The sequence below is a fragment of the Falco naumanni genome, chromosome 5 (assembly GCF_017639655.2).
Source record: "Falco naumanni isolate bFalNau1 chromosome 5, bFalNau1.pat, whole genome shotgun sequence".
Classification (NCBI taxonomy): domain Eukaryota; kingdom Metazoa; phylum Chordata; class Aves; order Falconiformes; family Falconidae; genus Falco; species Falco naumanni.
Window position 1 is genome coordinate 44,824,761 of NC_054058.1, and position 21,907 is coordinate 44,846,667.

The 21,907-nt window shown below is 44.3% G+C and overlaps 1 protein-coding gene and 1 long non-coding RNA gene across 2 annotated transcripts in view; one reads left to right on the forward strand and one right to left on the reverse strand.

Moving 5' to 3' along the window:
- Window positions 1-3,555: 3,555 nt before the first annotated feature.
- Window positions 3,556-20,796, reverse strand: LOC121088373. Its single transcript, XR_005827938.1, has 3 exons — window positions 20,787-20,796; window positions 17,894-17,904; window positions 3,556-3,632 (listed from the first exon to the last, which is right to left on the reverse strand). It is a non-coding gene; the product is annotated as an uncharacterized LOC121088373 (long non-coding RNA).
- PLXNC1 (plexin C1) overlaps window positions 16,886-21,907 on the forward strand; it is a 72,262-nt gene continuing 67,240 nt past the window's right edge. Inside the window, exon 1 of the mRNA XM_040594311.1 lies at window positions 16,886-17,851. Within this exon, the coding sequence (XP_040450245.1) occupies window positions 16,901-17,851 (951 nt within the window). The 5' untranslated portion in view covers window positions 16,886-16,900. The remainder of the gene's footprint in view (window positions 17,852-21,907) is intronic.

Consider the following 21,907-nt stretch of genomic DNA (forward strand, 5'->3'; position numbering starts at 1 on the left):
TACATCCAGCACTTTCCAACAGAACAAGCATTGTTAAAACAGTGAGGATAACGTGAGGAAATAGTTTGAAAAAATCTGCAGGTTTTTTTTTAAAAATACCTGAAACAGCACTTTTCTAATGATGATAGGTTTTTTTAAAAAAATACCTGAAACAGCACTTTTCTAATGATGATGGAGCTGTTTGAAGTTTGGAATAGGATTAGTTGATCATCTTGTTTCACTAATACTTTTTATGAGTTTGTATAACAGCAGAGATGCATAGCTTATTTTCAGTGGCTTCATCTCAAATCATATCGTAAGAATCAGGTTTTTTAACCCTCTATAACCATATGATGTTTATGAAATACCTCTTAAAGTTCTCTTTTAGATCCTTTTATTATAAATTCTGCTCACTTTTCATTTGTGCACTTTAATAAAAAGCCATTCTTTCCTGAAGAAACATCTTGACTGCAGCTGAACTGAAGCCCATTGGTGATTGAGAGAGAAGGGTTATTGTATGACCCTTGGACAACAGGCAGCTCCAGAAAACCTACTGTCCCAGGCTGAGTTACAGCAAGGCGTGCTGTTAAAATTAGTCTCGCATTTGCCAGAGAAACTGGTTTTGTCAACTGAATTGGTAGCGGCACCCAGTGGTTCAAACACAGACTGCAAATACCCAAACATTTCCCAACTCGTGCACTCGTGTCCACCAGATAAAAAGCTTCCAGCTAAGCACAGGGAGATCCTAGCAAGGGGAAACTGTTTCCAGCCTCTCTCATGAGTACTGAAAGAGTTTGGCATTGAAGTACCTAACTACCCTTGGAATACTCCCTTTTTTCACCAAAACAGCTAAATACACATATTTTCCTAACATTATTTTCCTGGGCAACTGCTGCAGTTGCCACGGGAGGTTTATATAATGATTTTTGGGAAAGGAGGTGATCCTTGTAATTGCAAATAGGAAGCAAAATATCTGCAGTGAGCTCCTGGCTATACGTAGCCCATGCTATAGCACAGTATAACTGCCTTTGACAGTACATGTATTTCTATTTACACATGTACGTGCATGTTATATGTATTTATATATGTGTTACATATAATTATATATGGGTCTGCGTGCACACATATTTTGTAGCAAAACAAATAGGCAGACCCAGTATATTAATACCAAGAGTCCAGTATCTACTGGTCCGTGCTGCTCACAATTTAAAAGCTGACATGAAGTCGTTCAGTATCAACACTTCATGAATCAGTGTTTGTGGAGGAAACACTGGGGCTGAAATACTGGCCTCCTGAATGCATCCATCCCATGAGGGCAGGTGATGCTCACACTGCTCTGCAGGCTTCATCCCCCTGGTCCAGGTAACAGGGGCAGCAGAGCTGCTACGGCAGGGGCTATGACCTTTGTTAATTGGAGATCTGCTAAGCATCCCTTAAGTGTGTATAGGAAGGCTTCTGCTGCCATATCTTCCCTGCTGCTGATAAAACTCTCACAGAGTTCCGTGAGACATGGGTTTCTCACTGCATGGCCTTGGGCCTTTGGACTGAGCCCCCAGAACCTTTCAGGGACCCTGATCTCAGGGTGCTCATCCGTAGAGTTGCACCCACTCTGACAGCAGCAGCCAGAAACATCTTGCTATAATAATAAATGTATTTCTAAGTACTCAGACAAAGCTCTTAGTGAACCACAAAAAGTAAAATAACATTTTTCAAGGCAATGTAAGATCAGTACTAATATGAAAACCACCATCACACCCTTCACATGAGACAATAAACGCAGATGCTGTGAGGTGCGAGCGGTTACAAATATGTGGCCACCCATGGTAGCTCAGAGAGATAACCTGGTACATGGAAAGCTGGGAAGGAGCAGCAGAAAGTGCCATGCACTATTCAAAAATGGGAGAAGCTGGCTGATGCAGAGGCAGTGAAAGCGAGCACTCACTGAAGGACTCACCACAGCCCAGACCTCGCCTGCCGGCTTGTGGTCGTAACTACAGATCACTGCTGCCCTCACAAAACCATCGGGGAAGCTTAAGGCGAAGCTGCCAAGCACACCCGCCATAAAAAGCTTTAAAAACACGCACCAGCAGGTGCCGTGTTGTTCTGTGCCTTGTGCACCAAGATAATGCCGTGCGGGACAATTTCAAAACTGGTTTCTGTTCTGGTTGTTTCTCCTAGTTGTAAGTCTCCCTTCCTACCACACAGAGTTTAAGCACTGGAGAGAAACACACCTGCTGCACAGCTAGTTACAGACGTGATCCTCACTTTGGCCAGTTGTTCTTCCTTTGGGAACCACTGGCCAAGAGAACACCCTGCCATAGGAATGCTCACTTCTGAGTGGAAGATGTTGGAGTTAGGAAGAAGCAAACAGCTGGAGACATTCCCATCTCTAGCCCCCACCCCTTTTCCAGGGCTTCCTCTACCCACAGCAGAAGCAAACTCATCTCAGCCACCCACCTCCATGGGTACTTTCACAGGAGTGAAAAATATCACCTTTTTTTTTTTTTTTTTTTTTTTTTTTTTTACTGTGAGCTTGATGCACTTGGAGCCTTCTCCATTTTTGCCTTCCAGCTGCTGAGCAAACACCTCACACAGCAGGATGTGATGGGAAATCTTCAGTGATAGTTTCCTAAAGAGCCAGAGAAGACCTGGCTCAGCTTATGCATTCAGGCTCTGTGTGGTTAGTGAAGCACAGGAATAGCTTGTCTGGTGAGGCAGAGCACTCTTCACCACTGACAACTCTTACAAAAAAAAAAAGGCAAAAATCTCTTGAAAATTATTTACTTATAGCTGTCCCTCCATTATGAGAGGATGGACTAGAGGACCTCCTAAAGTACTGTTCAGCCCTATTTTCTATGATCTCTAGTAGTTTCAGTTTCTAGAGATCTCTGACATGAAGGGACTTTCTACACTGAGTAAGATCCTAACAAAACCAACCAAACAAAAAACCACTACCAAACCCAAACCCACCAAAAATCTCCAGTACCCCCCCCCCCCCCCCGCTCCCCCTGAACAGTGATACTTCTTTGTAGCAAATATAAAGTCTTATTTTGTCTTAAGTCCATTAAATGCACAAAAATATTTGCTGATCGGTTGTGGCCAATTAAAAAAACCTACTGATTAATACATGACATAAAGTTTGCACTGCATTTAAAATGGTACTTAAAAGAGGATCCACATCCTTTTTTCATGATTCAGTAATTGCTGTCTTTCATATCTGAGATAATTCTACCTTTAATAAATACGTATTAGTGAGGTATTTTCACATCAGTTTTTGCAGACAATATTTTGAAAATGTTCTGCCTGCAAAATCTTGTCCTTATTTTACCTTGCTCAAGCTTAGTGGCCTCTGCAGCTGTCACACTATGAGGGACCTTCCCATTTTCTCACAGTGGTAATAAAGAGGTCAGCACCCCCAGGTGGACTTCACAGAGCTTTTTCCTAATCCCTGTAAAATGTTCCAATAGGATGAAGAGAGTGAGAGCCCCTTTCCCCACTCCTCACCCAACCAAAACCAGCTTGAAGGGGGAGCAGGAATGATAAACACAGGGAACTGATAAAGAATGAAACAGTGTCCTGGTTTCAGCTGGAATAGAGTTAATTTTCTTCTTATTAGCTGGCGCAGTGCTGTGCTTCGGATTTGGTGTGAGATACTGATGGCACACTGATGGCTTTGGTTGCTGCTGGGTGATGTTTACACTCAGTCAAGGACTTTTCAGTTTCTCCGGCCCTGCCAGGGAGAGGGCTGGAGGGGCACGGGGAACTGGGAGGGGGCACAGCCAGGGCAGCTGACCTGAACTGGCCAAAGAGGTATTCCATACCATATGGCATCATGCTGGGAATATAAACTGGGGGAAGAAGGAAGGAGGGAACGCCTGACATTACGGCGTTTGTCTTCCCAAGTAGCCATTACACATGCTGCAGCCCTGCTTCCCTGGGGATGGCTGAACCCCTGCCTGCCCGTGGGAAGCGGTGAATGAATTCCTTGTTTTGCTTTGCTTGTGTGCACGGCTTTTGCTTTACCTATTAAATTGTTCTTGTATCAGCCCCTGAGTTTTACATTCTTTTCTGATTCACCTCCCCATCCCTCTGGGTGAGGGGGAGTAAGAGAGTGGCTGTGGGGGGCTTGGCTGCCTGGCCAGGGTTAAACAACGACACAGAAGCAAATGCCATCCTATCATCATACAGAATGTACTGGTCTGAGTTCAGGATGAGGATAAATGAATGCGTAACACATCTTCCCCAAAAATGGTGTCATCCCCATACACACACGTGCATCTTCCTCTTCCAGTTATTAATTATTCATGTCTGCTCAGGCCCAGATATTTTCAGCAAGATAAGAGTCAGAACATGGATTGCAAATTTGGTGGGGCGCTGTGGAACCACCTAGGCAAGACCAACTCTGCCTGTCATTCCAGACCAAGGTTTATGTTCTTAAATACTGCCCAGTGATCAATCCTTTGAGACTTCACTTTCCTGACATTTCCTGATGTCAAATCTGAACCTTTCTCACTGCAGTTTTCCTGTCATGCAATCAACCGTAGACAAAGGGGAACAGTTTCCTTTCCTGTTGCATATCTGAAGATCATCACAGCCCTTCTCAGTTTACCCTTTTCTTTTTTCCCCTTGAGAAAAACAAATTCAAAACAATTCTAACTAATCCAGTCTTGTCTTCAAAGGCCCATTCTGGTTTTTGCTGCTTTCCACTGGTTCTCCTCCTCCTTGAAGGGTGATGCCCAAAACCAGAGGCATCTGAGCAGAGCAGAAGGATTGCTTTATGCTCTTGAAGGCGGTATTTCTGCTCACAGGGAAGGTTAATCTGCAAGTGATTTTGCACAAAAGCATGATGCTGTTAACTGATGTTCCAGGCTCTAGACTGGATAGGATACCCCATGGATTTTTGTCTGTAAAACTGTGGGTTACCTTGTTCCTCAAAATCTTGTGCCCTGTGACACAGGTTGTTTCAGTTACACGTGGAACCTTATACTTTCAAGGAACTTACACAAGTTCTCCGTTTCATCTTTCTAGCCATGGTTTTACAGCCAAACAAATTATGTGGGTTTTTCTTTTCCTTTATTGAATTTCATTCTATTTTCCCCCCAGGCTACTTCTCCAATTTGTAAAGATCATTTTGAATTATAATCCTGTCCTTCAAACTGTTTGAAGCCCCTTCCAGCCTGGTGGTTGCCAACACTCATTTCAAACAATGACCCTAGGAGACTTTTGAACACAGATGATAAATGTTAACTTTTTGCTGAGCTGCATCACCTGTGGGTCAGTTTGGGGAAGTATTTTCCTCAGTCTGGATTAAAAGACTCTTAAGTATCTTGAAAAAAGGAGAGACTTTATTTACTGGTACTCTTCTAAAAGAACAGACATCTGGGCTGGCAAACGACATTAATCCAGAGCAGTCCTGCAAAGACTGTATTTCTTGCAGCTCTTTCCTGTGGAAAAAGCAAACTTTTTGTTTTGCTCTTTGAGCCACTGCCTGGCCTCCACATACTTCCGTAACAGGTCTAATTCACAGAATCACAGAATGGTCAGGGTTGAAAGGGACCTCTGGAAACCATCTAGTCTTTTTGAATTCAGGTCTAACTGCATATATGTCTATTCATTCTTTTTTTTTTTTTTTTTTAATTATAAAGACAATGATTCAAAGGCTTTTTGTACATGTTGAACTTTCACAGAAATACTTAACAGAAGTGCTCATGCAGCAAACTAGTTTTCACTAGGGTAATTTTTGGATCAGGGTGAGCTCTTAGCTTCTGGATCATTATCACATACTTTATACTATCACAGAGTGGCATTTTTTCAATGTGTATTTCTGGCTTAGAGTCATGTTATCTGGAGGATTATTTGAATGGGAGGTCTCAAAATAGATTATTTGGTGAATTAATGCATATAGAGATTATGAGATACAATTATAAGAATATAGAGAATATGAAGATACAGAGAACCCCATCATCTTTCAGGCACTGATTTTGCAGATAAACAAATTCTGGCTTTTTTTTTTTTTTCTCCTCTGTTTCAGATCCTCCTTTGGGATAAACTGCTACTGCTTCATTGACCACAGCAGACTTGTGACATTTTGTATCAGTTGAGGACCTGCCTCTGTTACACTTCAACTAGAATATTAAAAGCAATATACTGTTCATTAAAATAAAACAACTGTATCTGGTGTCCTTTCATGTACATTAAGTTACGGAAGGTTTTAAAGCATGGTATGCTTCAGTAATTTAAGCTCTATTTCAGTTTCAGACGGCACAGTAAACACGTCATTTCATATAAGCAGTGCCATTACAATAGCTAGTTATTTGGTTATTTGGATAGGCATCTTACAGCAGGTTATTAGGTGAATTACTGAAGTTAGAGGATATGGGGAACACAAGGGATCCTGGATGCATTTGTTGATGATGAGAAAAGCCACAGGTATTTGTAACAAGAGAGAAAAGAAGCAAGATATTTCTGCAGTTAATAAATAAGCTCAATAGCATTTGCAACGGTGAAGCTGACCGATGTCATACACATCAAGGTTTCGTACTCCAGCAACCTACATTTAGTTGCAGAATCCACCATCCTTGTTTTCCTCTGACAATCCAGAATCCTCTGTTTCACATTTACAATGTGGATTTAACTTGAGAAAGAAGGCACACAGGGCATGCAGCACAGGTTTGTAGCCCAGATCTGGCACTGAACAATGCCCCAGACTGAAAGGAGAGGAACAGAGGGAGAATCTATGGGAACATGGTCATATACTGCGGTGTAAACAACTCCCACGAGAGTGGGAATTTGCAAGGAGCGCTAAGCATTTTTATAAACATGAAGACAAACATGCCTGAAATAGGGAGTGATTAAAAAGGGAAAAGTAAGAGCAGAAATTGAAATCAAAATAAAGACCAAGCAGGAGTGTGGGAAAGAAAGAAAGAGAGAGAGAAAGAGAGAAAGAGAGAAAGAGAGAAAGAAAGAAAGAGAGAGAGAGAAAGAAAGAAAGAGAGAAAGAAAGAGAAAGAAAGAGAGAGAGAGAGAAAGAGAGAAAGAGAGAGAAAGAAAGAGAGAAAGAGAGAAAGAGAGAGAGAACGAGAGAAAGAAAGAGAAAGAAAGAAAGAGAGAAAAAGTGAAAGAAAGAGAAAGAAAGAGAGAAAGAGAGAAAGAAAGAGAAAGTAAGAAAGAAAGAAAGAGAGAGAGAAAGAGACAGAAAGAGAGAGAAAGAGAAAGAGAGAATGAAAGAAAGGAAGGAAGGAAGGAAAAAAGAAGGAAGGAAGGAAGGAAAGAAGGAAGGAAGGGAGAGAGAGAGAGTGAGAAAGGCAGGTGGAAAAGAAGAAAGGAAGATAGCCAGAGCAATCTGTCTGTTAGTCTTCACTGCAAACATGGCAACAATGAAGACTGGAGACAGGCTTTCCAAATGGTATTCCAGATTGATGTACTGGGGATGCAACCATCAGCTAACAAGTTCTGGGCAAATTTGTTGGTGAATCATCAGATATAATGACAATTCAATCAGACCCTTCTCAGAATGAGCATAGTGAAGGGAACTACTAGGAAAAAAAGAAACAATTTCAAGCGAACTCATAAATAAACTAAGAGGTTTGTCCTTGTTCCCTTCGGAGACACCACTATGCAACAGCACTCAAGGAAAAGCAAGTACTTGCATTTAGCGCATGTCACTAATTAAAAACAATTATTGCTGTAATTAAAATACTTCATTCCACTGCTCTCTGGTGGCAAAGGTAGTGTATATCTTGTATCTTTCTATTATCTCAGAGTGGGAACACTGAGGAAATTATTTGGCAAAAGCTATCTTTGTAGCCTCTGGACACAAAACTGAAAGTTGTCTTCGTTAATTTCATTAGCTTAATTAATTTGGCTAACTTAATTATTCAGACTTTCATTAAAACCAATGAAAAAACAAAGTACTGCTTTTGTGTTGATAATGTTTTTTTTAAAAAATGCTTATTAAAAGATTGTTTGTACCCAGACAACTTTGAAAAATGCTCTCTATAGAAATTGGGGTTTTCTCTGTGCCAAGCTTGTCTTTCACTCTGTCTTGTCTTTTTGGTTCCTCTTAGATGACTACAGAAGAAAAAAAATATCAGCCTGCAGATCACAGCCTGCAGGCATTGAATACCCTGCAGCATTGGGCCAGCTTGTCTGAGACTAATGTCCTGTTTCCATGCAAAAGTCTCTTCAGCAGAAACAAAAAGGGGGAAGTGAGACTGAGATGAACGAAAACCAATTACCAGAATGAATAAGGAGTTAATCTTGGGTCAGCTTTTACCTTTCTTTGAAGACTTGCTCATGGAAACCAGCCATGGAGTCAGGGAGGAAAGGTCAAGCACCAGCAGTGAGAGATGAAGACTGGTCTGGACACCAGAACAGTTTTCAGGTTACCTCCTGAGTGGAGTTAATGTCTTTCACTGCCTTCCTATGCACAGCTAATTGCAAAGTTGTTTTTTTTCTCCTGATATGCCATTCATTTCACAGCATAATTGCATAGGTCTTTGAGAAACAATACAGTGATTTTTCTTTCTCTCACCAACAGTATTTCAAAACATACAGGTCAGTGTGCAAGGAGAAGTAAATACATACATAAATAGGTGCTTAGTTACATGGTCCCTTAAATGAACATGCACTTGGAAAAACATTTTGTTTTCTATTCCAAAAATCAATTTTAGTTTCACGCATCTCTCTGTATTAACCTATCTAGCACCAGTGTGTTGTTTACATCTTTACTTACAACAGAAAAATCCAAGGTGTCTTTTTGCAGACATGCTTGAACTTTCTCTAACATAGGTAAGCATTTTAATTTGTTGAACTGGGTATGTGGAGACCTGTACACTTGGTAACAAGGGTCGGTGTTTCAGATGGGATCTCTCCCACAGTTAGCATCTGGGCTCTAGATGGTAGGAATCCAGGATGGTAGGACTTGCAGGCTGAAAGAAGAAAGCCACATGGAAGAAACTGGAATTTCTGCCACATGAGAGATTGTGGAGGATCTTTTTCCCAAGCTGCCCTGGCAAAGCAGGTTTGGTTTGCCATCGTTTTTGAGTCCATATCCTGGAAAGTAAAGGATGCAGCATCAGTGTTACAATGCGGCAGGGTGGACTTGTGTAGAGGAATGAAGCTGGGTTAATTATCATTGATAATATACAGCTGTGGGCTGGCTTCAGAGGAGGTGGGTTGGCCGATGTGGATAAGGTGCAGCTGTGGCTGGTTCTGGTAAGAGGTTGAGAGCCAATGAAGAGGGAGCAGCTGAGGAAGAAAGAAGCAGAAAAAGAGAGAACACATGCTTTGGGTGAGGTGGGGAGAAGGCAGCAGAGGGATTGTGTGAAGACTGTGTTGGTATGAGATGGTAAAAGACCTTGTTGCAGTTTGATAGTTTGGGGAGTGCTGTGGCAGACTTGGAATATTATCTAAGTTTAGGTCTGACTGATGCAAGTGTGTCTAATGGCAAGCAAAAGTAATATTTCATTAAGCAATTGTCAGGATTAGTGGCAGGGTATTCTAATACTTTGGAAACTATATATAATTTAGGCTTGTTCCTTTGTGGATAATAGCCATTAGTACCCTTCTCTTAAAGTTAACAAATATTCCTATCTATCTGCTACAGTGGAATATATCTGTAATCCTACTCAATTTCCAAGTGATGTCTTTGTGTCAGATTATGAAACTCTGGCTGTGACCAGAATAACCACAACAAAAAGGAGTTATAATTAACAGCTGCAGTGGGATTGCACCAAATTGGTATCATTTTAGGAAATTGGAGAAAACATGGTGGAAATAAATAGTTCTTGATCCATTCAGAACCTATTCTAATCCTGGAGCATATAAACATGTAATAATGTTATGATGGCTCTTGCATCTTGTTCTGTAATTAAAGTTGAGATGACTGTCCTTTAAAGCAGTCGTTCATTTTGCTTGTCCCTGAGGAAGATTACAGTATCTTATTCCCCCACTTTGAGAAGTTGCTTTTTTTCAATTCTGAGTGAGTATTCCAAGTTTAATTTGAAATAAATTCAATGAACAAATTTTAGCATGCATTTTAACTTTTCTATGACTTGAAGGTTCTTATTAGGGGAATGACACAGGCATTTCAAATCCTATTAGATGAAAATTTATTGAATTCAGGTGCGAAAAGCTCTTGCTAAATGTATCCATTAAAAATTATTTGTATATCCATTAAATTTAATGTTTGTTAGAAATGAATAGTGTGAGGACAAAACCGAGTAAGACAAGGCTGCCAGAGATAGGAAAATATTAAGGATTTAGGCAGATGGTGACTCTGCAAATGGTGGTGCTGATGCAAGATGGTACTATGGTGGTTTTGTGCTAGATGTTCTTAATGACAGATGATGAGTCTTTAACAAAAAGTTCAATTAAGAAACACTCAAGGCATATGTGAAAGGGATGTACGCATCTCACAGCCTCGGTTCACATCAACAAGACATTAAAACAGACATACTCAGACTCCTGGGTGGTCAGCCACTGTTTCCTTTACCACTTCTTGGCCTATACTCCACTGTTTATCACCACAACCCCCTCAGCTGAATTTATCATGCCTTTAGATCTACCAGCAGAAAAATCTGCACAAGCTCTCCTACATCTGTCTCATTCAAATCAGATGGGCTGGTTTAGACAGCTTAAATAGCAAGCATGGCAGCCCAACAAATTTTGTTTGAAATGGTTTAGTAAGTCTTTGGATGAGTATCTCCTTTTCAGGTGTAAAGGTGCCAAGGAGAAAAATGAATAGGAGTTTAGGACAGTTTCTTGATAGTTTTCCTTTTCTACTGGCACAGTTAGATGTGGCAGATTAAATTTGTCCTTGTTTTACTCAGGGTGTGTTTGTCTAATGCTAATTCTGAGGAACTGACTTGATGCGGAAGTTTCTGTTTTGTATTTTGGCTCATACAGGAAGGGCCACATCATACAGCAGTTACCCTTTTCTCATCTGATCAAAATCGCTCTTGCTTCACACCCCACTCTAGATCTTAGGCTCTTCCACTGTGTGATTATTATCACTGACTGAAGACACAGTCAGGTCAAGAGCTTGGATCACTTCGAAAAACTTTTGAGTAACAGCAGGCATCACCCTTCCTGGCCAGTTTGACATAAGAATGAACCACTGGAAGGAGCCTTCTGGGTCATTAATTTCTGCAGGTTTCCATGTCATATACCCCCACCATAAAGTCATGAAGTTCCATTCTAAAAACACTGCCGCTCTGTACTCACTGCTCCTGTTAAAATTTTTTTCAAGGACCATGTTCTGATAGTCAGAACCCAGCCCCAAGTTTCCAGCCCTTGTTAGTTGGAGGCTGAGTCTTTTGGTTAGAACATGCTGGTCCCATGAAGGGAAGCATTAACCAGCATCCAGAGCACTCTGCTGGCTCAGAGATGCCCAGGTATTGTGCACAGCTCGAGCATTTCATCAGAAGGGAGCACTTCCCTGAGCAAGTGGCTCAGATGCATTGGTAGGACTCCAGCAAAGCAACATTTTCCATGGAGCCTACGGAGGCATCACTGGTGGCTACAGCTGACACCACCCCATGCAGATCCCCAAGGAGTTATAACAGCATAGCCCTCACTGGCTGTTATCAGCCTTGTCTCCAGATTTATCTACACTCTTCTTCCTCTTATCTAAAAAGATATTGTTCCCTTCCTCTCATCTGCCTCACATCCTTTCTCATCCTCCGTGGTTCAACCTCCTTCCCTCAATCCTCAGCATTATCCTCACAGTGTCTCTGCATTACCTCTTGTCACACCCACAAAGCTTTTTTCTTTTTTTTTACTTAAGTCCTGGCATCTTTTACTCCAGCTGGAGTTCCTTCACAGCTCCCTTCACAGACAGGCAGCACCAGAAAGATGAAACAACATGCACACCTACAGAGGATGGAGGAACCTACCATCATTTTGAGACACCTTTGTGCCTTCCTTATTCTGCATTGCCTTGGATGCTGGCAAGATGCACTGATACACTAAACTCATCCCCAAGTGAGTATAGGCAAAGCTTTCTGTCCAGGAGTCCTTCTCTGCATACACCAGCAAATACGAGTTTCAGGTATATTGTCACACTTTGGCCACTACCATCCAGTCGCATCATTCTGCTCCAGCACAGTACAAGCCAGAGAGCACTACCTATGAGCCCTACCAGTTGTGACAGAAAAAAAAGGAGATTGATGCTGTTCAACTCTTGTTCCTCTTAGTTAATTCATGGAGACATTATTTTGCTGAATGCCATGGGACAATGTTTTATAATAAATACAATAAAAAAGAAAATACATCCTAGGTAAAACATAGCTGTTGATATGTATCAGCTCCAGAACTTAAGATAAGCTGAGGATAAAAAACTCCTATTATTTTCAGTTATGATGTTACCTGTATGGCACGTGTGCCTTCCTGTAATCCTGTAATTTTATTTCCCATGCATACAATGCCTTCACTGGTGTGGATTCTTCAGACCGTCCTTGAAAGGTAAATAATTTTACTTCTTTCATAAATGGGGTTCAGCGAGGGATTTGTCTTGTCCAAAGTTATATAGTAATGTTGTGGCTTCCAAAGCCCAGGTTTCCTGCTTGTGTTTCTGATACCAAACCAACCTTCTCAGTGTCGCTTTAATTTAGATAATGAACATTTTTCAATGTAGAGAAGAGCAAACTGTATTTTTCCTTTGTGTATATTCCTCATTTCCTTTTCTGTAACATTGCTACTGTATCTCAAAAATACCACATTTGAAAAGAAAGAGAACATAATGTGATTGAAAAAAAGTGTTTTACTTATATAATCATGGTTTCCTGATTTTTTATGCAAATTTTTATAACATTTATAATGGAAATAGGATTATAACCTTCCATTCTTTGTTTCTTCCTCCCTCCCTCTCTTCTTTCCTTCTTTCCCACTCATTCCCACAATACAGAAAGTATTAGTACCTGTGAATATTTTAACATAGGCAAATATGTGACTAGTAGATTCATTAATTTAGGTCAATGTCCTCTACCTTTGATTGCATTATTTGCAGACCTTTCACAGTTAATTGCTCATTTTTTGCAATAGCAACTGGAATTTCCTCTCAAGGGTCCCAAAGGTGCCTGTTCTTGAATGTGCCATTTCCTCATTGTGAAGACCACCACGACCAAAAAAAAAAATAAATAAAAAAAGCAGAAGGGTCAGTAACTTTTCAACTAAATGATGCATAGAAACAAAACTGAAAAGCAGAACTAAAACACAAATCTGCAAATTCAGTTTCAGAATTCAAATGCGCTTAACTCTGGCTGGGAAGGGAATCCTTCTCAGCAAAGTCTTTTGAAAAACTGCTCAGCGTTTCCATTTTATTTTGTCAACATTTAGTTACAGTACAAAACTGACTTAACTATATAATGAGAAAAGCAGTTATTTCAAGTATTACATTGAGGATGAAATGCATGTTAACATTAATGCTACCAATTATGACTTTGTAAATGGAAGGTTATTTACCTTTTGAGAAAAAAACATTTCAGAACCAAACCAAGGTAACCACATGCATTAAATAAACAAATCAAATCAAACTTTAATTAGGCTTGGAGCTTCAAAACAGGGAAAATATCAAAGTTAAGCTAAATAAATTAAACATGAAAAATAAATCTCATTTACTGAGTAATATTTTGTCAGATTCTCTGTGGAGTCATAAATTCAGAGAAATTAAGCATGCAGATGAGAAATAAGGAGGAGGGAAGCAGGCAGATGTAGTGGGAAAGCAAATGTAAGTTAATTCAGGATGTGTTCTGCCTAACACTGATGAAAATCTAAATGAGAGCTCTTTAAACTGCATTTGTAGAACCAAGTCCTGGTGTGATTCACATTCTAACTTCAGATCTCATACACCCTGCTGAAACATGTAAAGCTTGCTTAGGATAGCGAAGGAAGCTCAATTTGGTTCTCTGGCTTTTTTATAAATTTTGGTTGGAGTGAAAGGGTTAGGCTGCAACACTTTGTAAAGTCTAACGTTAATAGGCAGACTCCCTTGTCTGCGCTTCCTTCAGTGCCTGAAAAATAAAACAGTGCAGCAATAGGATGAAAACACCAATTATGGAACTGACAGCAAAGAAAATACAGCAAGACAATTTGCTGTTGCCTGCTTAGTTTTTATAAAAGTATCGTAGAATGGTTTGGGTTGGAAGGCACCTTTGAAGATTATCTGGTTCCAACATGAACATCAATCAGTCCATATCAGAATCAGTTCAAGCATTAACTGACTGCACTGTTTTCTGGTCTGCTGTATTAATAACAAACACTATACTCCACAGCATTAAAAAAAACCCCTGTAGCCTCCCTTTCTATTTCCATAACAACAGTAGAAGCTCAACTTTTCCAATATCCTGATGGGTATCTCTAGAAGAACAGGTTGAAGATGGGAACTCCTATTTACTTCAGTGACTTTGAAAGGAATTGAAAATGCTTTGCCACTTCAAGAACAGGGCCACTCATGAGCAAGACTTCATGCACTAATTGTTAGTGCAAAGCTGCTTCAGTGGCTCTCGGAAGCATATGCAAAATTAAACACTGCAAGATGAGGCTCTGGTCTGAGCCACTGCTTCCCTGGGAAGAGGAAGGAAAGAACAGAAACAGGGAAGTGACGCAGGCAGGGAAAAATCTACAGAACTGGGCTCTGATGGCTGTCCCTGGGACAAGTGGGGTGCAGCCTCCCATCCCATCCCACCCTACCCTACATTATCCTTATCCCATTCCATCGTGGTAGTACCTGCTTCCCCACACAGCAGCTATATGCAGTATAGCATCCCCAGCTCCTAGAATAAGCAAAATTTGGAGCAGAACACTGCTGTTTTGGCAGTCAAATTAGTCTGTAGCCTTAGGAGACATTGCTGTTCTCTAAGATTAGAACAACCCTGGTCTCACCCATTTAACCAAATCAGTCATTCAGCAAAGTACATGTGGCTTATTTTAAACATAAAGCCTGAGAAACCAGCTGTTTGGTCAGTCCTGAGAGGCAAAAAATGCAAAATTTGGTGATTTTGCAAACAGAGAGATGTCCACAGAAGACCTATTGCGGGGCATGCTCTGTGGCCAGGAGCAAAGATGTCTCGCTGATAGGAGGTTGGTGTGCTTTCTGGTTAGCCTCGTAAGTCGCGAGCAAGATGTAGATCACCGAGAGCTTTGTATTTGTACTGAAAAGCAACTTGAAGGCAAGGTACTGTGTAACGCATTCAAGCATGACATGTTCAACCTCCTTTGCAATGCCATATAAATTGCACTTTGCACAAAATCTATTTTGGTGATACTGGCATGAGGGTTTACTTTGCTTACATGTTGACTAGCAGTCCAGTCCCGCATGAGAAGCTGCAGGCAGTGTTTGGTAGTTCACAGACCACCTCTCTGCATCTAGTGAGAGGACAAACTGCGGAATGATTCTGTTCCACATCCTCTGCTACATTCTGCAGGATTTGAATGCATTTTGGAGTCACCGCAGAAGAGATAAGCAGATGAGTTGTGGAGGGCTCTGAATTTCACAATAATCTGTCCTAGGCACCGATTGCAGCAAGACAGTATTCTTGCTGATGAGAGCAGCATCAATCCTTGCACAATAACCACTGCTGAGCACAGTAACGGAGAAAAAAAGAATTTGCTAACTACATGGCACTTCCTACTTGAAAATATTGTGCTTGACTCCTTTATACAGAGGTTGCTTTTGTTCTAGTTTTTACGGTTCCACTTATTCCTGCTGTAAAGCTACTTTAACATAAAAGCAGTGTAAATAGAGGGTCAGAAGGCCTCTCTGTTTTGAACATTACATGCTGTTCTCAGTAAGAGTGGCAATGGGCCCTATGCCCATCCTCACCCGGAGTTTCCAGAGACACCCAAGAGAGAACACTAAAATGCATCTTTGCTACCTTTCACAAACCCATTTTTCATTTAAAATGCAGCAAAACAATAATGAGCTGAGCACGCAGCCCACACCTCCCATCTGACAGAACCCATACCAGCCATGACCCAGCAGGCAGCGAGGCCATCGGTCGGGCCACGCAGCGTGGCCATCCCTGAGCGCGGGCTGTGCGGGTGCCCGTCCCGCAAGGAGCGGGCAGGGCTTCTCCCCAACCCTGCCGAACGCGGGGGAAAAAGCCCGAAGCCTTTGTTCTTGCTGCTTCAGGGAAGGCCGTGACATGTCTAACGGGAGATCCCACACCCCAAGCTTCCCGGTCGCGGTGGCCGCGACCCCCTGGCCCAGGGGCGCGCCGTGCGGCAGGGCGGTCGCCGCGCGGTAACGGGTATCAGCCGTGTGCCACGGGCGCTGCCGGCCCCCGCGCCCGCCGGCGGGCAGGTACGGGCCTGCCCCCGCCAGGGACCGTCGCCCCCCGCCGCCCGCTGCCCGCGCGGTGGCCGCAGGGCGGCTTCGGCCGGGCGGGGAGCGAGGCAAAGCGGGTGCGCGGGGGCCGCCCTGCCCCGCAGGCGTCCCCGTGAGGGGCCGGGTGCTGGGCGGCGCGGGGGGGCGGCTGCCCCGGCTGGCGGCCGGTCGAGGCGGGCCGCCTGAGGCGAAGAGGGTCGCGCCCCCCCCCGCGTCCCGCCACGCCGCGGGGAAGGAGCCGCCCCCGGCCCCCACAGGCCGGCGGGCTCCCGCGCCGCCGCCGCCGCCGCCGCCCGTCCGCGGCGAGGCGGGCCGGCGGGGCCGGGGGGCGGAGGGGGAGCGGCGGCGCACGGCGGCGAGGTGGCTCGGCAGCCCTGCCGGAGGAGCCCGGCCCACCTCTCCCGTGCTGGCACCCCCTCCTCCCCGCCCCGAAAGAGGAACTCCCCGCCCGCGCGCAGCCCGGCCGCGGCGGAGGGAGAAGCCGCGGCGGTGGCAGCGGCAGCGCGCCCGGCCCCTCGGCACAGCATGGCGCAGCAGCGCCCGCCGCCCGCCGCCGCCTGAGGCGCCCCGCGGCGCCGAGCCGAGCCCGCGCCCATGGCGGCGCCGCCGCCCGCCCTCAGCTGGGCGCTGCCCCTGCTGGCGGCGCTGGCGGGCGCCGGCGGCCCCCAGAGCTTCGAGCTGCCGGGGGCCCCCATCGACAACATCGAGGTGAGCGGCGGCGGCGTGCTGGTGGCGGGCGGCAGCTGCCTCTACGAGCTGCGGCCCGAGCTGCGGCCCCGCCGCCGCGTGGTGCCGGCGGCGGCGGGGCAGGGCTGCGGGGAGCCCCCCGGCGTGCGCAGCAACCTGCTGCTGCCCTACGAGGAGGCCGGCGGGGAGGGCGTCCTGCTGGCCGGCTGGACCCAGAAGGACGGCACCTGCCAGGTGTGGGAGCAGCCGGCCTACCGGCAGCGCCTGAACCGCAGCGAGGTGGTCAGCTGCCTGCCCGACGGCTCCACCGCCGGCGTCGTCTTCCAGCTGGCTGGCGCCTGGTACCTGGCCGTGGCGGCCACCTACTCGGCCGGCCCCTATGGGAACCATCTGGGCTGCGAGCCTTCCCAGTCGGACGAGGCGACCGTCATCACGGTCCGCAGCATGGACAACCTGGAGTCCAAGGAGGAGCTGGGCATCATCAAGCGCAAGGAGGAGCCTTTGCACTTTGTTGATGCGCTCCGGTGGGGGGATCACCTCTTCTTTCCCTACTACAGGTTGAAGGCCAGGTTGGGTGAGGACTCGGAGCCACCGAGCATGGCTGTCCTGCACCAGCTGCGCCCCTCAGACGGTGGCTTCGCTTTGCAAGGGCATGTGTATTTGGACTGTGGGTGCAGGAGCCTCATTGTTTCCTCCAGCCTTGTCCGTCAGGGTGAGCAAGGCTGGTGGGTGGGTGTTTTCCGCCACAGCCATGGCACCAAGGCCTGGAACGCCACTGCCGTCTGCATCTTTGGGATGGAGGAGATGAAGGAGCAAGCCTGTGCATCCACACACTTCGTCATGAACGGGGAGAGCTGTGTAAGTCCAGGCATCATTTTGCTAAGCTTTCATCCTACACACCGTTGTTGACACTGTTGTTGTTGTGGCTGGTGTCGCTGTGCATGACTCACGGGGTGTCCCTGACCTGAAGGCACATGAAGTTCGCTGGGAACTTCAGAGCTGCACCAGGCTTTGTGTGTCAGCCCTGGCTCCATCAGCCCTGGTGACAGAGTACTTTCTGTTTCTGAAAAGCTGATCCCTTATCAGATCCTGGAGTGTCCTTCCCACCTACATCTCAGGGAAGACATGTTTGAGGGAACACCTGAGGGCATCCTGGGTCAGGCCTGAGTCTCGGGGTCCTCACTCTGTGTGCCCTTTTCTGCCACGGATTAGTCATACTTCATTGTATTTTCTTTACAGCCTAGATAAAGCATCTCCTACCTTATTCTGTGCATTCACATCTCATGTCATTGCAGCTACACTGGAAATGGAAAAAAAGCCCATCAGATTGACTTCTGTGCACTGGGCTGTGTGCTTTGTTATCCCTGTTGCTCACTAGTTATTTACGGTTGCTTGTGTTGCTTGTTCGGTGGTAGGTGTTTCCCAAACCTCCCAGGACTGGCCTTGCTCAAGAGGGCTTGCAGCCACCCCCCCAGCCTGTATGCTCAGCAGAAAGCTATAGGTGATACATCTTTGTTGTTGCACTGGTTACATTTTCACAGGCAGCGGTATCCCATGGAGATCCCCTGGTCACCTACTTCTCTAGCACTCTTAAGCTCCTTCCTCCTTTTGAGGGTGAGCTGGGTACGTGCAGGGTGGGGTGGGCAAGGCTACCAGCTTTGCTGTTGCCTCAGTAGTTAGTAAAGGAATGGACTAAAAATTGAATTCAAGAAGCTAAAAAATGTAGTTCAGGCAAAGAAGGTGCTTTTGCAAGGCCATTCCATGCTTTGAAGTCACACTCAGAAGTCTTTTCAGAGCAGTGGCAAAAGGAACAGTACTGAAAAGTATCAGGGAGATCCACAGGGGATCAAGCAAGCCAACATAAAGCAAGCCGTGGCCTTTTGCAGTTCCCCCACTGTCCAGGGACTTTGCAGCTTAACCCCTGAATCCTTGCTGTGTTACGGTGGGAGTTTGTTGGAAACTCTTTGAAAGAAAGTGCGGTAGATTTAAGGTCACTCCTTGGCTTCCCAAATGTAGCCCGTAGCAGAGCACAGTGCCGAGATTCTTCCAAATACAAACTACCAGAGGGCACGTGTGGTTCAGTCTGCTCATCTCCCAGATGAGTTGCGAGACTATTGCCAGTGTTAGAGGACGTAGTTATGAATGAGAACCCCGTATGTGGGTGAAATGACTGTGCTGAAGTAAATAGTGAAACTCTCGCAACAGACACGGAGCCGATCCTTGGATTTCCAGTGCCAGTTTATAGCTCAATGCATTTCTGTGTTCTCACAAGGCAAACTTGCTGAATGAATTTGCAGTCTCATTTTCATCTCAGAACACCTATTTACTGGTTGGATTTTTAATTCGTATTCTTTGTTCCTAATCACTCGTGGAGTTTCTTTGCAAGGTGCTTTCTGAGACTGCAAAACAACAAAGAAAAAGAAACCTCCCTGGGCAGCAGATCCTTTATAACCACTTCCCAAAGCCCTAGGCTAGAAATTCCAGAAGAGTCTCATGGATTTCAGAGTAGCGTAATGCAGGTAAGGTGAGGCAGGTTTTTCTGTCTGACCAGTGTTCCTCTCAATCCCCTGTACCTGTTGCCTCCCAGTGCCTGAATATGAAAAATCAATGACCCAGTTGTTTAAGGGTTGGTCTGATTCAAGTCAGACTCCTGTGACTTCAGAGTTACTTTCATGTCCCAAAAGGCTCGTCCCTCCTGGAAATGTAGATTATATTTGAGTACAATGCTGAAGAATCCCAACTTTAAAAGTTATTTAAAGGATTGTTTGCTTAACATTATGTTCCTAACTATGGTGATGTTATTAATAATGATATCTTGGCACAATAAATACAGTTTACCACTGACAGGAAAGTGGTGTTTTAATATTTTGTGAGATAGCAGGACATCTGGGTGTTGTGTAGTAATACGACCTATAACATTACATGGCTAATTAGACTTCCTTTTTAAGCTAATTATATGTGCTTATGGTATATAAACATAGAAATAAATGCATGTAGTTCAGCTTTAATATGTTTTTTATACTACAGAAGGTTAGGCCAGGCTATTGCAGAGTAGGTTTGGAGATGACAGGCCCATATGCTGCTGCTTCTGGGTTGTTTTAGACCAGATCCTTCTACTGTCTCTCACCAAATCATGCAGTCCCTGCAAATGTGGAATATGCTCTTCTTGGATTCAGAAGCACCGGGGCTTCAGAACTGGCAGGAAGATGGTGCACAGTGTGTCCGTCAGTGCGCAGCTTGTAGAAGTGTGTGCAGTAGCTAGCAGTGGCTTTAGCCAGAAGGGAGTGCCTCGTAGCAGGGAGCTGTTGGGAGTACATTGTAGTACAACATGCAGGAATGACAGCGAGCAACTGTACTTAACGTGTGCTTTGAAGTCCAGTCTTTTACAAAGACAGGATTGATACTGAGCAAATGAATGTGTTGCAGTGTTATGATTGCCTGGAGTGCAAGACCCCTACACTGTTTGTGGTGGGTAGACCGTGCTGAGTGTCAGCCTGACTTTTGCATTGCGGATGCGGTGTTGTAGGGTTCTGTGGATCTTAGTCTGCTTTGCTGGGTACACTTCAATTCTGGAGCTCGGATGTGATGAGATACACAGATCATGGACACAGTTTGTCAGTTTATGTAGGAATTGAAAATACTTTTTTTCACTGCAGGAATGCAGTTTATAGTCAAGAGTAAATGTTAGGGAGTAGTGGCAGTTTGTTTTCCTTCTGATCTTGTAATTTTTCAGATTTCTGTAATTATTCTGATTACCTTTAGGCAAGACGTCCTGTTACCTGTCAGCACTCACACAGCTGCTTGTATTTGCACTGTGTTGGCAGTGTGTGTTGGCACTGTGCTTCTCAATAGTACAGTGCAAGAGGGACTGAGTCTGAGGTATTTGTGATCCTGAATTCCCTGCTATGCTACTGCTGCATGTTCTGCTCTAAACTCATTCCTGTAAGGTACTGAGCTTTCTGGCCTTAACCCAGTAAAGCACTTTAGGGCATATTTAACATTAGGCCTATAAGTACTTCCATCATCTTCATGCCCATGCATTTAAAGTTAAGCATGAACTTGAGTACTTCACTGGATTGGAACCAAATTGCTCTGCATCCTGTAGGAACTGATTGTAGGTGTGCAGTCTCTTTAGCCTTGCATTGCTACTTAGGCCAAAGTTGACATTTGCATTAAGTTTCAATGCTGGTTTTGAGTCTCATTGAAAATTAGGAGTTTTTAAGATCCTTGCTTTATCAAAAACTATGTGACTGCTACAGATTCTGTGGAATTGCTCCTTAGAAGGGCAAACTAATTCTGGTTTTGTTTTGTGAAGTATTGTGCACAAAGCATTTTGTCCTAATTGGATGTGTTTATTCTGGGCATATGTAATACTGGATTCCCAAAAACAAGATTCTGAACTAGCAAGAGGCAAGTGGTATCTTAAACTACTCTGAAAATATTTTGCAGTTTTATATTTATATGGGTGGTTTTCCTCTGATCCACACGTCTCTGTTTTGAGTATATCTACTTACATGCACTGTCAAGGTGTATGCATTAATGGACTCTAGCGTAACCTGCATGTACATAAGTGCATCTTCTTCACAATTTTCTTAGTTAATAAATGTGAATTTGCCAAATTTCATTCTCCATTTCTTTTCAGAAACCTGACTGAGCACTAGCAAACATCTTTGGTGGTTTACAATTATGAAATTGAAGCTCCTTAGCCAGTACATAGGAGGAATGTTGGAATTTGTCACAAACTTGCTCACAGTAGCTAGTGAACTTTAAGAAAGGCTTTTCTTTAGTTGTTCTGTGGCTCAACAGAAGCTACTAGAATCTCAGATCTCTCCCAGAGATCCCAGGATCTCATGGATCACAGCCAAGCAGATGAGTAGGAGAAGTGCTGAAATTAGAGAACATGAAAAGGAGAGA